This window comes from Passer domesticus, chromosome 2 (assembly GCF_036417665.1).
Source record: "Passer domesticus isolate bPasDom1 chromosome 2, bPasDom1.hap1, whole genome shotgun sequence".
In the NCBI taxonomy this organism is placed as follows: Eukaryota; Metazoa; Chordata; class Aves; order Passeriformes; family Passeridae; genus Passer; species Passer domesticus.
Genome location: NC_087475.1, coordinates 66,540,048 through 66,555,146, shown reverse-complemented (window position 1 = coordinate 66,555,146; position 15,099 = coordinate 66,540,048). Strand labels below are relative to the sequence as shown.

The following is a 15,099-nucleotide window of genomic DNA, read 5'->3' as shown; positions in this document are numbered from 1 at the left end:
AACTCAGTCACAATGATAGAAAAAAATGGTGCATAAAGCCCCTGGAAATGCAGAAGGGCAAATAAAATTGTCTTGTTAACTACAGAATTAGTCCGATATGGCATTGGCCTTGGACAACTTCAAGTTCTGAATTGAAGACAAAAATAATGGAAGGAAGCAACACTATGGAATAAGATATTAAGAAGCGAAATTTAAACTTAAAAATAAGGTTGGAGATTTTTCCAAAAAGTCATTTTCTCTATGCCTAAGAAGGAAATAATTAAGGGGATTCCTATGACCTGCTCTATGAAAAAGGTAAACTGCTTCAGCAGACAGCTTTTGGGTGAGAGGTGCATTAGTCTCCCTTCCAACCATTTTTAATTTGCTCATAGTTCCAGGGTTTTTTTGGTTACTTACTTATCAGTATGTCCTTGTCATCGTCAGTCAAACCTTTAAAGGCATCATTAGTTGGGACAAAGAGGGTCCACTGTCCAGGCCGTGACAGAACATCATCCAAATCTGCAGCTTTCACCAGACTGAGGAAAATGCTGTTTACAGCAAACAGACAAACCACAAATGCATTTTGTTGAAATGTGGTATAATTGAGTCCAGGTACTTAGTTCCCCCATTTTTACTGCTGATAGTTTCATTTTTCAAACACTTTCACTGTTTCCCAGAAATAAAGATAGTGGAAGAGGAAAATGAGAAAAAAAAAAGAAAAAGAAAAGAAAACGGGAAAAGGCATTCTTAAAAGTAGCAGACAGAGGGAAAACTACTTGAAAAAATATATATTGGCAAAATATATTGGCAACTGGGATCAAACCCTTGCAGATCATACAGATAAAAGGAGGAAGCAAAGAATTGTTCTTGCTCTAGGAGTATTGAGATACTTGCAGGAAGGGGACAGAAATAAGTACTGGAAAGGTAAGCAATCCTGCTGCACCCATATGGAATTGTATCACTCATTAATTAAAACTCCAGAGTCCATTATATTTACAGCTCTGGATGTATCACTCAATTCCTTCTGTCCTTTTACTGCTCTCATTCTCATGTCTTACAACCTTTTGTGCCATAAAAAAGCATTCTAGCATAAAGTGTGGAAGCCTTTTCAGCATACAGCTGGAGAACATTTTTCTTCTCCCACTTTTTTTTCCTTTTATGTTATTTGTGTAGTTAATAAACCCTTCTCTGCCATCCCTGCTCTCAAAACTCCAACAACTCACATGCTCACAGTCCAAAACTTTTTCTCAGACCAGCTGTGCCCTATATACCTCTGCAGGAAAATCTCAGTTCTGTCGGTATTGCTACTCACCTAAAACGCTTATCATTTCTCAGCATTTCATGCAAAGTCTTTTCTGCTGGATTGATGATCTGTCTGAAGATGTGAATGAAACCATTTCTTCCTTCTTTGCTTCCTCTGACCATGCATGAATTTTCAATACATACAGCCTTATTGAAAGAGAAACAAATGTAGTAGCTTTTTACACACTGTTAAAAATAACAGCCATATATCTTTCCTACAGTCAAATTTTTTGTTCTTGCCAGGAAATTTGACATTGCTTGAGTAAGCAGAAATAGCAAAACCTATAATAAAATAGCAGGGTGCAAATATTTTAAAAGTTGATTTTTGTGTGTGTGTGTTTTTCCCTTGAGATTATTCTTAATTAGTGTTAAAAATGAGGTTCAAAAATTTGTAAGCAACTAAGCACCCACTTTGAAATTCTGTTGTATTTTCCCAAAGAGTTCTTCATTCAAACAAAGCTTGGATTGAGAAAGATCAATGTTAATTTTTTGCTGTCTTAAAACTTGAAGGATTTTTTTGCTAGATAATCATAATGGTAAATGTTGGGGGTTTCATTCAGCTTTGCCTTTTATTAACTTCTGTTTTCATAGTTGGATGCTTATTTTTAGAAAGACTCATTCACTTACTGTGCGATACACGAAGACTCTGAGTAGTTTTCCTCCAATTGTTTCCAGCTCTTGTCCATTGTACAGTTCATTGAGCCCAACTTTCACTTTTATAATGTGATTCTGCAGGATTGTTTTAAGGAGACGTTGATCCAGCCTTAAAGTGTCATCTACAAAGCAAATTAGATATTAATGTAGAGTAAATTATATAGTGAATTTTTATTAAGTATAGTTAAAAGAATCTGGAAATACTGAATCTTTCTTTGAAATGCTTGAGTTAAAGCATGGACAGGTCTGTGTATACAGAAGATAAATTGTTTTGACCATTCCTCAAATTCAGTCAAGAACTTTTGACACAGCCATGATTAATTACTATAACTAATATGTCTGATGATTTATAGGTGGGCCTGCTCCATCCTCTGAATTACTGCTATATTTTGTATTAGAACTAGTACTTTCAACATGTGCACCTGAAATCTATCAAATTTGTTTCCTTAGTAGTGGGACTACACTCCAATTCTTTGAGAAAAGACAAGATATCCATGCGGTCACCTCTGCAAATATACAAACAACTGTTTTGCGGTATATTTATATCAGTTTCTCTCTGTCTTGATGTACTGAGAAATGATAACTTTCTTGTATTTCCTGGGTTTAACTGGGATAGAGTCAAATTTCCCCCTAGCAGGTCCCACCGTGCTGTTTTGGGTTTAGTATGAGTATAATGTTGATAACATACTGATATTTTGGTTGCTGCTGAGCAGTGCTCACCTTAAGCCAGGGACATCTCAGTGTCTCATGTTCTGTGAGTGGCCAGGTGCATGAGAGGCTGGAAGAATCATGTCCAGGACAAGTGATCCAAACTTGCCAGAGGGATATTCCATACCATAGAATGCTGTGCACAATATATAAACTGGGGGAACCTGGCTGGGAGGTGCCAGTCAGTGGCTGGGCATAGGTCAGGGTAATTCTATCATGCATCACCTGTTTCTTTTAGGTTTTAATTATAATTTTAAAAATTATTACTATTACTATTATTATTATTTTACTATTAGTCATATTAGTATTATTATTTTACTTTGTTAAAGTTACCAAATTGTTCTTATCTAAGCCTATGAGGTTTTATTAATTTTTTTTCTCTGATTCTCCTCCCCATCCCAGAGTGGGAGAAAGAGGAGAGTGATCAAGAGGATGTGTCGTACTTAGCTGTTGGTGGAATTAAACTACTGCATACATTTTCTGAGAATAAATAGATTTTGAATCTAATGGAAGTAATGTAAGACTAAGAAAACTAGCAGTTTATTAATATCTATTCCTACAATCTTTCTGCACATATTTTGTATCTTATTTTAGTACTACTATTTCCACTAGCAAATGATGTGACTGAAAACAATCTGTGCAGCCTGGTTGTTAGGCTTGTTTTGCATTTCTACAAGGTATGTAATTTGAAAGGATGAAGCAATTCTATTTCTCTGTGATGATCTTGCAGTGAGACATAGAACAAGTACTGGGAGTTATTTGGAACACTGTCAGGGTAGCATATATACTTGTTTATTTTGACAATCTTGTAGGGCTACTAACCTGAGAAAGCACCATTCACAGGTGCCAGGAGAGTGTATTGGCCTTCTGGCCTTAGAGATGATGCTAGACCTAGCTGTGCCACCAGGTCCGTAAATGTAGTCTGCTGAGCACCTCCAAGCTCAATGACTTGTTTGGCTGCAAATAAAGAATTAAGAAAAGGTATTTTAACACACAATATTTTCTTATACCTGATTTGGATTCTCCATGCTTTTCCAGAACTATATATCTGAGGGAATTTGGGTAAGATTATTGAAAACATCTTCAGTGCAACAAGTTTTTCATATACATCACTGACCAGAATCAGGAATTAGCACTTGATCAATGAGGTGGATAACGCCATTGCTTCTAACAATATCTTTGCGTTTCACCATTTTCACTCCATTCACAGTCAGACTTTCACCATCACAACCAACTTCAACAGTGTTTCCTTCCAAGGTTTCATAGACAGCTCCACCTGTGATGGCTTCAGAGCACTGCAGAGTGTTTAGTATATGGAATTTCACAAGAGCTGCAGAGAAAAGAATGGGAATTTAATAGATGTAGGTGTTCAGACACATACACATATATGTATAATTTACATAAGTGTGGAGTGAATTATCCCAGCTACACTATTTTTAATTAATTTCACTCACAGATGCTTTATTTAAATGTAATGATACTCTAGGCCTCTAAATCACATTTATGATCAAAACTATTTGGCACCCCTTACATTATTAAAAATGTATTGGTTATGCTACAATCTGCTGGTCACTGCATATGATATGATCCAAAAAGACCTATGAGTACAAAACTCCATAAGCTAAGCAAAGGTATGAGAGAATTTCAAATTCAGATAGCCCTGAATTTCTAGGAACGGGAATGTCTATCAGACTTATGCAGCTGCACTATTAGAAAGTCAATGTGCTTATATTTTCACAGGTCCCTTTAAACTGTTTTGTAGATTAAGTTTTCAATTACCTTCTATTCCTAGGCAAATGGAAAAATTAGAGACAGGAGAAATAACTCCTCCTACACACACGACAGTAGAGGTGCTTCATTCCAGAGCTATAAAGGTAGTGCATTTTCTGCCTCCTGATCCACTCATACATATTTCTGATTTGCAAAAAAGTTTACATACCTTCAGAGGCCACCTTGTCACCCATGATTCTTTCTAAAACTCCCCTTGGAAGTTTCTCAAAAGCTTCATTAGTAGGAGCAAAGATTGTGTAATGGCCAGGTCTTCCAAGAATATCCATGACACCTGATGTAATGGCAGGAGCCTAAAATATAATTTTTTGTTTTAATGCTGATTATTTGAAATATTACCAAAATACATTATCTGTCTAATTTTACCTAATGCCTGGAGATACTTGGATGCTAGACTGAGATTATAATGTTTTAAAAAGTTAGATCATGAATGTTATAGAAAGATGAAAAAAATAATTGACAGAGGGATATTTTTTAAACTGAAAACCAGAAAGTATTCGTTTTTATATTAAGTTTTTTAAAATATATTAAATATCGTGGTTGCCTGTAACTATCATGAACTGGATTTGAGGGATTCAGAGGATCTTCTCCCCATTTATGCCTCTACATTTAAAATATCTTTTTGTATTTATTAAGGAGATGGAAGATGGAAAAGGACAACAGTTATCTGCAAGCCAATGGCATATTTTTCAAAATATGCAGCATGAAAACCCATTACACTGTGCAGACGCATTTTTCGAAAGATGGAAAAATTGGAAACTTGGACAATTTTTAATCATGCTTTGTCTGTGCAAGAAGAATCCTACTTATGTGCATCTACTGACTCTATGAGTCAGGTTATGAAATTTATTTGGGGTCTTTACCATTTTTTATTATCCATTTTGAAATTGTTCTTATTTATCTAGCACCAGACTGTAACTTCATGCTCATATTTCATTTTCTCAGTGCTTGAAGAGAAGACAAGTTTTAGGTACAGGGACACATTCTGTCCGATTGATGATGCCTTTTTAAATGGCTAGATTTGCAATGTTACCTGGAGCTCTTAATTTATTTCTCTCTCTTACTGAGGTAACACCTCTTACTTCAAGGTATCATAAACAAAAAAAAGAATAAAAAACCCCTCCTTAAATAAACAGAAAAGAGTTTTTGTTTTTGTCCACTTACCCTAAATGAAGAAAGATCATCCTCGAATTCAATGAAATCTTGAATGGTATTTGCAACTGAAGTCAGAACACGATCAATGACATGGACAACACCATTGGTAGCAATTTGGTTGCCATGGATGATCCTGGCACAGTTAACAGTAACAACCTATATTTGAAGAACCAAATAGTAGAAGATTAAACACTAATTTTATCACAAACTTGGAACCTGACTCTCACAGACCGGCAATGTAGGTACTGTAAATTGTGTATTCACTGCTGTTATTCCAGTTAGCTTTTTCAAAATTTGAAGTAAAGCCTTGTAAGTTTTGAAAGCTTGACTGAGTTTCTGGAAAGATAGCAGAATATTTATTCAGGTTACATTGATTTCATATTCATCTTTAATTTCTTACTGCAATTATTCTGATTTCTTATCTGGCTAATATGTTGATTATATTGCTTTTTTTTTTAGCAATAAAACCCGTAGACAAATAAACATTTTGATGCATTTAAGACAACAAAGATGAGTGACTTAACTGGGAGGTTTCTAGCAGTTATAATTTTTCTTTGCCTAGGTAAATAATGGATGTTTGTTTCTTACAACTTTCAATGCTCCTACTATGCACTCAAATTCAAATATTCAAATAAAAAGTCTGCTTTAATATTATTTAGCAAAATGATAAAAATTAATAGTAGATTTTGCTGTCAAATTTATTATGACCATGTATTTGGACCACAAAAGTCTTTGTCTTTTATGACAAAACTTCATTTTCATTTGCACATTGAGTTCTAAACAGCACAATCTTTACTCATCTTTTCTTAGTGATTAGTCTACACAGCAGTCAAAAGTTCTTCAAGGGAACATTTATTTTTGTCAGTGGCAACTGCCTTGGTGGATGGTAACGTTTTGATAATATATTTTCTTTGTTATATGAGGAAATAAAGGCAACATCTAAATAAATACATTAGGGGGAAAAAAGAGAATAGACTTACCCCATTAGGATAGTGGTTAACAAACAATTTCTGGCCATTATACATGGACACCAGAGTCATGCCATTCTTCAGATCTTTTGTCAACATGCGCTTGTTTAACATGTGGTGGTGGAGAGAATTATACAGTTCAATATTTACATTGTCAACCAAATTCCTGTGAGTTTCCTGAAGAAAAAAAGAAATTTAATTAATTACAAGCTTAAAAACATCCTGCCATTCAGAAAGATGGACGTATTGTTTACCTTAGTATATGCTTTCAACATACTCAGCATCTGTTAGGGAAGATGACTTTGATGCCTATAAATCTGGCTCTACTTAAATGATCTGTAAGTCTGATTTGCTCAGAAATGGAAGATGAGTCTTCATCACAATCAAATCATTGGAGGAGCTTTAATTCAATGTTTATTCAACTAAAATCATTACTAAAAGAAGGACACCTGAATTTCTGACAGTGTACAGCCATACATCATGCAGCTGCTGGAATTCCTAGGAGTTTTCCCGAAACTATGCTAAAGAAATTAACAATACTAATATGTGTCATGCAAGTGCTTAAGTAAGAAGCAATTACAGTTGCTTAGTACTCCTGAAAGTAAACCCAGCTTCTTTAGCTTCAGAAATGTACATTAAACATGCAGATTATTTCATTATTACCTGTATTATGTCCTTCTATGTCTAAAATCTGACATTGTTTCCAATCTAATTTATCCCACACTAGCTGCTTCAGCTAAAATGTTTAAGTCATGCACACAGACACACAGACTTACTGAATCTAGTTGGTCCCAGGCTTCATTGCTTGGTGCAAAAAAAGTGAAAGATCCTCGTCCCTCAATCTCTTCTCTCAGCCTTGACATGTCAGAGTAGCGCTGTGTGGTGGTAGCTCCCACAATACCAAGCGTACCATATACATGGTCAATAGGAGCAACTAAAATAAACATGAGGAAAGATTACTGTAAACTCTTGAGTTTATCACAATAAAATTTTCTTTGTGTCTTTTGGATGCATAATAGTTCTGAAACTGTTTAAGTCAGAATTAAACAATATGTTTAGATAAAAAATTTCATCGTCAACATATTCAAAAAATCATCTAAGCAGATGTGCTTACTATTGCTTTTTGTGATTTTCCTAATGAAAAATTAGATCAAGCAATATTGAATATTGTAAAGTTTTCTTTAGAAGAGATAGTGTATTTTGAATCAACCCAACATGAAGGAGGAAGGCTATCCTACAAAAATGTCAGTGGAGTAGGTCTTATTTGGTCGTGATGGTCCAGAATTCTTTTTGTGAGGCCTCTTACTCTTCTTCCAGTGTCTGGTTTATGCATATACGATCCATCCAGAGAGTAAGAATGGCCACAGTCTCACAGCTAAAACATGGCTACGTGAGAACAGCATTCATCTCTCCTAATTTTAGGCATCTAGAAAAGTGAGACATTTGTATGCAGCCTAAAGGTTGTTGGATCTTTTTATGCTTCTTGAGAAGAACAAGTGATTCTAGTGTGTGACTGATCTCATCCTAATGTCAGCATCTGAAGGGAGATTAATTTATCTAAACAAACTGAAAGCTGCATTATTGAACATAAAATAATTATCTCAATTATAGGGATCAAAAACTATGAAATGTATTCCTTCTCATACTACTCTTTCCTGATGATGTTTTATTTTTACAAAGCCGAATAGCATAAATAGGAAAGATGAAGAAGTTCTGTCTTCATTTTCACTCTTTCTCTGATAAAGGCAATAAGACCCTTCAGGTAAATTAGATTCAAGTTTTTTTCAGTAAAAGGAAAATACAAAATTTTGATATGATCCACCCTGGGTCCTGGCTTTCTGACCACACCTGTATGCTTCAGATTAGTCTCAGACTTGATGGGATTAGGAATTAAAGCTCTTCTTTGGCAGCTTTGGGAACTGAAGCACTATCAGTTCTCACCAATACAGAATCTGGAATGAGCTGGGAAATTCAACCTAGACTTTATGATCAAATTCAGTGCTAGCTATTTGTTAATTGTGCTTGCCACATGCAAATGAAGCTGTGCATTCTCAGGCAGTACTTCTTAAAAAGAGGTAATTATCTCTCATGATGACCATCTTTGAATCTCTGCTGTAATTGTAATTCTTTCCACATGCCAATTTATTTATAAGAAAATAAGCTTGTACCTGCAGGACATCCTCTCGTACCATCCATCTTCATATAGCCAGGACAGCACTCATATAAGACAGTTCTGTAGGATGTAGACAAAAGTACAATTAAATAATATGCAGGAGAAATAAACTAATTTTAGCCAAGTCTAGTTTTATTTCTATTATCAATTTTTCTTTGCTAGCACATACTCCCCAGCTTTTCATCCTTTTTTTGTCATTCAGCCCTTTTTGTATTGATTACAAATTGGTCATATATTACTAAATGTAAAGTTTCTGAATTTAGAGAATGATTGCCATCATTAAAATAAAATCCTGGTCGAAGGGTTATAAAGGAAAAAGACAAATTTAAAAGAACAGCATAGAAATTAAAGTGACAGGACTACATGTGGTCACCTACATACTGGTTATAGGAATTAACAAGTATTTCAGAGAAGGTCCTGTGCATTGTATGGAGACAAAAAGTGGGATAAGAGAGCCTCTGTTTTCCAATGAAGAATTTGAAGAAGCTCAGGAATGAGGGAGAGAACTAATTAAGAACAGACATAAAACTGGTTACAGAGAAGAAAGTCACTAAAAACTGGATGGATAAACTCAAGGGAAAATTCACAGGTAAATGTAGTAGGGATGAAAACCAGAATATAAGAAACTAAGCCCAGAGTGTTAAAAGTTTGTCATCACAGAAGAGACTTAAGCATTGCCAGGGGCCAGGAAATGTTATATAAAAATACTCATTCTCAAATACACATAAACTACACATAACACCAAACCAGGGCAAAATGACAATTCTAAAATATATTGTTCATTTTAACACTGTGTTTCTTATAAGATATAATGTCTTCTTAATTAACAAGACAGAAATAAGAGTTCTACCATTGACCTGTTTGAAAAATCCTCCCCTTTTACAGGAAAATGAAAATTCACTAAAGTTATCGCTGAAGTAATTTTAGCTCCTTGGAAGAAATTTAATACATTAAACTTCAGATATCATTTTTCAAATTATGGTACACTGTACAGTATATGGTACACCATAATGACATCACTGCTTTACAAAATATATTTATTTTTATAGATGTGGCTGATGTTGGAAGTTCAAAAGTTCTGAACACTCATTCCTTGAAGCTTTTTACTGGGTCTTTAACCACTACAGTTCAGTTTTAATTTGCAGAATCTTTGGTCGAAGTTGAGTACATTTTTCTCATTTTTCATAATTTAAAGCTGACAAAAAGTGAATCACAACCACATTAAAATGAACAGCTTATTCAAAATAAAGAGTTTGACTTAATATCTTTAACATCCAAACTACTTTGAGAGATTTTAAAATAAAGCAGACTGGAAGAAAAATAATAATAAACACCATGATTGGAAAAGTGAGGATTATCATTCCATAAAAGAGAGCAATTTGATAGAGGTGGTGAAAATTATTTCTTTTTTAAACATAGTATTTTATTTCTCTGTGCTATGAAAATATTTTTTATCCATTCCTTCACATGCATATATGTACATGACATATTCCCCCTTCTGCCATGTGCACATTTTCAACAGAGAAGCCATATATTGAAAGTATTTGTATAGTTCTTTTAGTACACCTCTTTCTTTAAAGCAATTAATTAAAGGCTATGTCTTGGGAATGCATGGATAGCAGAGGCTACAGATTTTTAATCTAATGATAAACCTTTTAGTTCTTCTTGCATCCTTGCCAGAAGCTAATAATAAAAACAAAATAATCTGATTATCTGTTTAAAAAAAAAAAAAGTGTAGCAAAATAGGAATTAAAATGTTCTCCTAACTGTGTGAACTGCTTTGTCATGAGAAAATATTTTTTTCTCCCCTGGAATAGAAAATATTTCCCTATCATCCCATGAGAAGCTATGAAAGATTGCAGTTTAATTAGCTTTTTGGAAAAAGGAAAGAGGCAGCTGAGTTATAAGCATAGAGTAAGACATGGCAAGTTTAATCCTCATACTACATCCAACAATGATACAATTAGTGGAAGACAGAAAATTGGCTGAAGAACATAGGTAAGAAGAAAATTCTTCTTCAGCCAAGCATTACAAGATCAGTGCTTTTTACCAAGTATCTTGTTATGCACAGCCCAGGCTTCTTTTCAGTTAGCAAGTTCCTACTTACATTATTCATGTTCCCTTACAGTTTTCTGTAGAAGTTAGCAGGTTCTTTAACTATACCCAAAATATAAGAAAAAATGGCATGGGAAAAAAGAGGTTGGTATGGAGCATCAGCCCTCAATAAGGTCAGAACCAGATAAAATTCAGTGCAAGATGCTGTTCCTCAGTACAACCTGTGTGTAGGCAGAGCACACAGGGCAAATGCCACCTCAGACCAGACCAGAAATTATCCTCATATGCATACCAACTAGTTTAGTATAAGACTATGGGCAAAAGAACAAAAAAAGCAATTATTCAGCTAAGAAACCAATAATGCATTCTTGAGGTTTTGATGGGGTTTGTTTCTTTGTCTTTTTTTGGGTTTGGGTTTTTTTGTTTGTTTATTTGTTGATTTTTTTTGCCTTTTTTTTTCTTTTAAGTACAACATTGTCCTGACCTCATGCAAAGGAGTGTATTCCAAAGGAAAAAGACAGAACAGCACTACCTTAATCCTTGTTATTCTTGGCTAATACAGCCAGTTTTCAGTTTATTCAAATCAGCTCTGTGACTCATCTGTTTCTACTTCTTGCTGGCATGGAGATAAAATACTGCTGAGAAACAGTGGAAAGACTTTTGGTCCAACAAATGCTGATTTTAGGAAATTTGCATGTTACACTTCCATTGTAAATGGGAATTGCACACAATAAAAACTTTTAACATTTTACAGACATAAGCTAGAAAGGCCTTTTTAACATGGAGATATTGACATGAGATGAGCTGTTGTCCATGGGATTAGCATTCTTATTGGAGAAGTCTCTTAGTCTTGTCTGTATTTCTGGGTTTAGTATGCAGAGTATAAAACTCATTAATGGCTAAGACTAAGTTACAACAGATGCCTTATTATAACCCCAAAAACCCCTTAAACAACCCTCAGGACTTCTATGACTCAACTTATTCTCATACACATTCTTTTCCTCATCTAGCCCTGCTCTGTGGGTGCTTGTACCATGGTAGGGGGCATTAAATTGGAAGGGGAAGGGCAGGTGATAACTTTGTATACACTGTCAAGACCAAACCCACCCAGCCCCACCGCTCAATGTCTTCCTCTGGTTGGCTGTATTAGACTTCTTGAGGCCTTGCACAGGATTTGTGAAATGTTTTACAACTAACATTCCTCAAAATTCTAGTCATGAGGAGAGCAAAGTCTCCACATGATTTCAGTTCAATAAGTTTAAATCGCCTATTGCTTCAAACTATTTTTCCTAACACATGAAGTTATCTATCACTGCTTCTGGATCTGTGCAAAGTAATGAATTCCCTCAGACTCATTCTGAGAGCAGACTTTCTTTCATGGGAAGACATGACATCTATCTAGGAATGAAACCACAGAAGTATGTTGCTTTCCAAAACTGCCTGTGAGAATATTCAAGTTCCTCTCTAAGCATTTTCAGGAAATACCTTTCTTCCCAATGTGTCTGCAGTAGAATAAAATTTAGTGCCAAAGTTGTCAGTAGTATAGCAGACTTTACTGAAAAGGTGAAGTATTTTGTATGACTTGCACTGTGCCCAGAGAAGGAAAGGGGAAGTCAGTATTGCAATGCCACCTGGAGGAGAAGATTCTAATATAAACTGTAAATAGTTTGTCTGTGAGAAAAGGAGTTTTCAAATAGTACATTTTATTATCTCAGAGGAGAGTAGTTTGGAAGCAGAGCATACTTACGCTTTCTTTCCACAGATGGATTGCTGGTACCAGTTTCTGCAAGTGCTGAAGTATTTCTTTTTTGTTCCCATAACTTGCTGAAGAGCACAGACATTTGGGCTATGGGTGCAATGAGAAACATCTTAAAAACAAGTTTTTGTACATGAAAAATTTTACATTAAATAGTAGCAAATAGCTTTCCTGTCGAGTAAGAAATTAACATCTGGCTTCAGTTCCCAGGACAGGTGTGTTTTGAAGTAGCCACAGTGCAAGTTCTTGGGACTGCCCAGCTGGATTCCTTGGCAAGTCCACCCTCCCTGCAGCGACAGAAGCTTCCCCGTGTTCTGGTTTGACACTGTGCCTCTGATGGGCAGTCATCACCAGCTGTGCCCAGGCAAGGCTCAATATCCATTACTCCCTTCCCCCTGTGAAGTGAAATACCAGCCACTGGGGACCAGTGAACACCATGAGGCTCTTTTCATTAAAGTTTTTGTCTCTTACACATCTGTGCAGCTGGAGGTCGTGGGGAGATGGGGAAGAAAAGTGCCTTGTTCTTTATGTAGAAGGAAGCCCTGTCTTCTGTAAATCTGTCAGCTATTTTGACTACCAACCATTTTGAGTACCACAGGCACCTAAATAAACATTCTGGGAATTACTGGGGACCAAAGGGTAAATTGGCATGTAAATAAAAGGAGTCACAGATTTCAGAGGAGGAATAAGTGTTCCTTAGCATGGTGGTGTACAAAGATGAATTTCTTACAGTCAAATTCCATGGAGCAAAGGCATTTCACTCCTTATTTTTATACTTCTGCAATTAAAAAAATTCATCAATTCAGAAGTTAGAATATATACTTTACATCACTGGGAAGCCAGCGAGCTTCTTTATTTGAAAAGCTAAAAAAAATTTGAAAAGCGTGTGTGTGTAGCAGGCAGTGGGAAGATAGGAGGGTAAACAATTCTTATTCACAGAATGTTTTTTGCTTAAGAACACAAGAGGAAAATATCTTTAGGCACATGTTTCCCTGACACCAGCTGTTCAAATTATTTCCATGTCTCCCAGCAGACTGGTTTGTAAGCGTTGCCTTTGGAAGCCCTGCTGAGCAGCGTGCTGCATTGCTTTAGTGGGAACAGAAGTTTTACAAAGGATCCCCAGTATATATTCCCACATTAGGAAACATTTAAATAGAGTCAATGGTTTTCATAAAGATGGAATAAAGAGAGCAAATACTGTGGATAGCTATCAACTCTGCAAAAGTTTGAAAACACATTAAAAATTTCTGATCTCCCATTACAATACTTAGGAACTGAAATTAATTTTGGCGGTTCTCAATCACACTTTATCTATTTAGAAGAGGTGATTTAGAGTTCTTTCCATTTTATTAAGTTTAACAGTATTCTGTCTCCTTTTAAAACCCCATGAAAAGGTTTTTAGTCAGGAAAAATTATTGTAAAATGAATTTAAAAAGAAAACTCTACTTGAATGACAGGAAAAATTCATTGTGAGAAATTACATGTAATACAATGCTAGAAGAAAGGGGAGAATAAAAATTAACAAGCTTCCTTTTAAACTAGAAATAAAAGCCAGTTACTTACCCCTGATCGCGTGCCCTTATTCGACTGTGAGTTAAAATCTTGTCATAGTGAGCATAAGCAGCTGCTTGTTCAAAAGCAAACAACAAAAAAGTCAAAAAAGTGAATAAGAAAAAGATCTTCATCTTTAGTCCTCTGTTGCTTCTGGCAAGTCTAGAAGAGAGAACTGGCAAAGGGTCTGGAGTGCTGACAATTTATATACATGCTAGAAGGTGGTGGGAGGGAACCACAGGATCAACCTGAAACTTTGTACCACCCCCCCTTAGAACAGCAGTTTTTGCTGCCAGCTTCAGTAACCTAAATTAGTACCCTAATTAAGCATATAAATAATTGCTTTTAATCCCCCAATTGATTAATTTCTTCCTTTTTACAGAAGGCTTAACATTTTATTCTGCTGACACAACAACAGAGAGAGTTTGAGAAGTTTAGACTTTGACTAATGGTTTAGTATTTATAGCACTGAGGCATCCAGAGGTCGTGATCACTGCGTGTGGTTTTATTCAAACCTAGAGGAAGATGTTGTCTGTTCCCATAAGAACTGCATTGCTTTCTTTTGTTTTCCATGTCCTCACAGTTATCAGCTATGAGCTGTTTAACTAGTGAAGTTGATGAAACTTTCAAATACAGTTGCCAATAACATGAAATAAAATTTTTGTCTTGAGAAAAAAAAGCCCAATTAACACATATTCTGATTATGAAGTAGTCACTCAATCAAATACAGTATTAATTTAAATATTAATTTTACTTCTAACGATAACAAGTACTGTTACATAATGCTTTCATTCAGAGTTTTATGTATATATGTAATATATGATTACATATCATATAAAAATCACAGAGTATCTGAACATTGGCATGTGTACCTTTCTTATTGACTAATTAGTCTTACTGACTTATTAGTCAGTCCTTCAAAGCCTCTTGTACAATGGAAAATGTAAAGGAAATGGAAAATCTAATTCTGAACCGTAACTGAGGAAACTGAGGTAGAAGTGACAGACTCA

At 35.4% G+C, this 15,099-nt stretch overlaps 1 protein-coding gene across 13 annotated transcripts in view; it reads right to left on the bottom strand.

Annotated features, from left to right (window-relative positions):
• The window catches only part of POSTN (periostin), a 30,942-nt gene extending 16,651 nt beyond the window's left edge, over positions 1-14,291 (bottom strand). For all 13 annotated transcript variants that reach the window (XM_064408953.1, XM_064408951.1, XM_064408954.1 and 10 more), the window contains exons 1-12: positions 14,102-14,291; positions 12,530-12,628; positions 8,723-8,787; positions 7,331-7,488; positions 6,567-6,731; positions 5,596-5,742; positions 4,583-4,724; positions 3,761-3,973; positions 3,466-3,600; positions 1,909-2,057; positions 1,292-1,428; positions 397-527 (exon numbers count right to left, since the gene is read on the bottom strand). In XM_064408953.1, coding sequence (XP_064265023.1) covers positions 397-527; positions 1,292-1,428; positions 1,909-2,057; positions 3,466-3,600; positions 3,761-3,973; positions 4,583-4,724; positions 5,596-5,742; positions 6,567-6,731; positions 7,331-7,488; positions 8,723-8,787; positions 12,530-12,628; positions 14,102-14,223 — 1,663 coding nt within the window. In that variant the 5' untranslated portion in view covers positions 14,224-14,291. The remainder of the gene's footprint in view (positions 1-396; positions 528-1,291; positions 1,429-1,908; positions 2,058-3,465; positions 3,601-3,760; positions 3,974-4,582; positions 4,725-5,595; positions 5,743-6,566; positions 6,732-7,330; positions 7,489-8,722; positions 8,788-12,529; positions 12,629-14,101) is intronic.
• Positions 14,292-15,099: the final 808 nt, after the last annotated feature.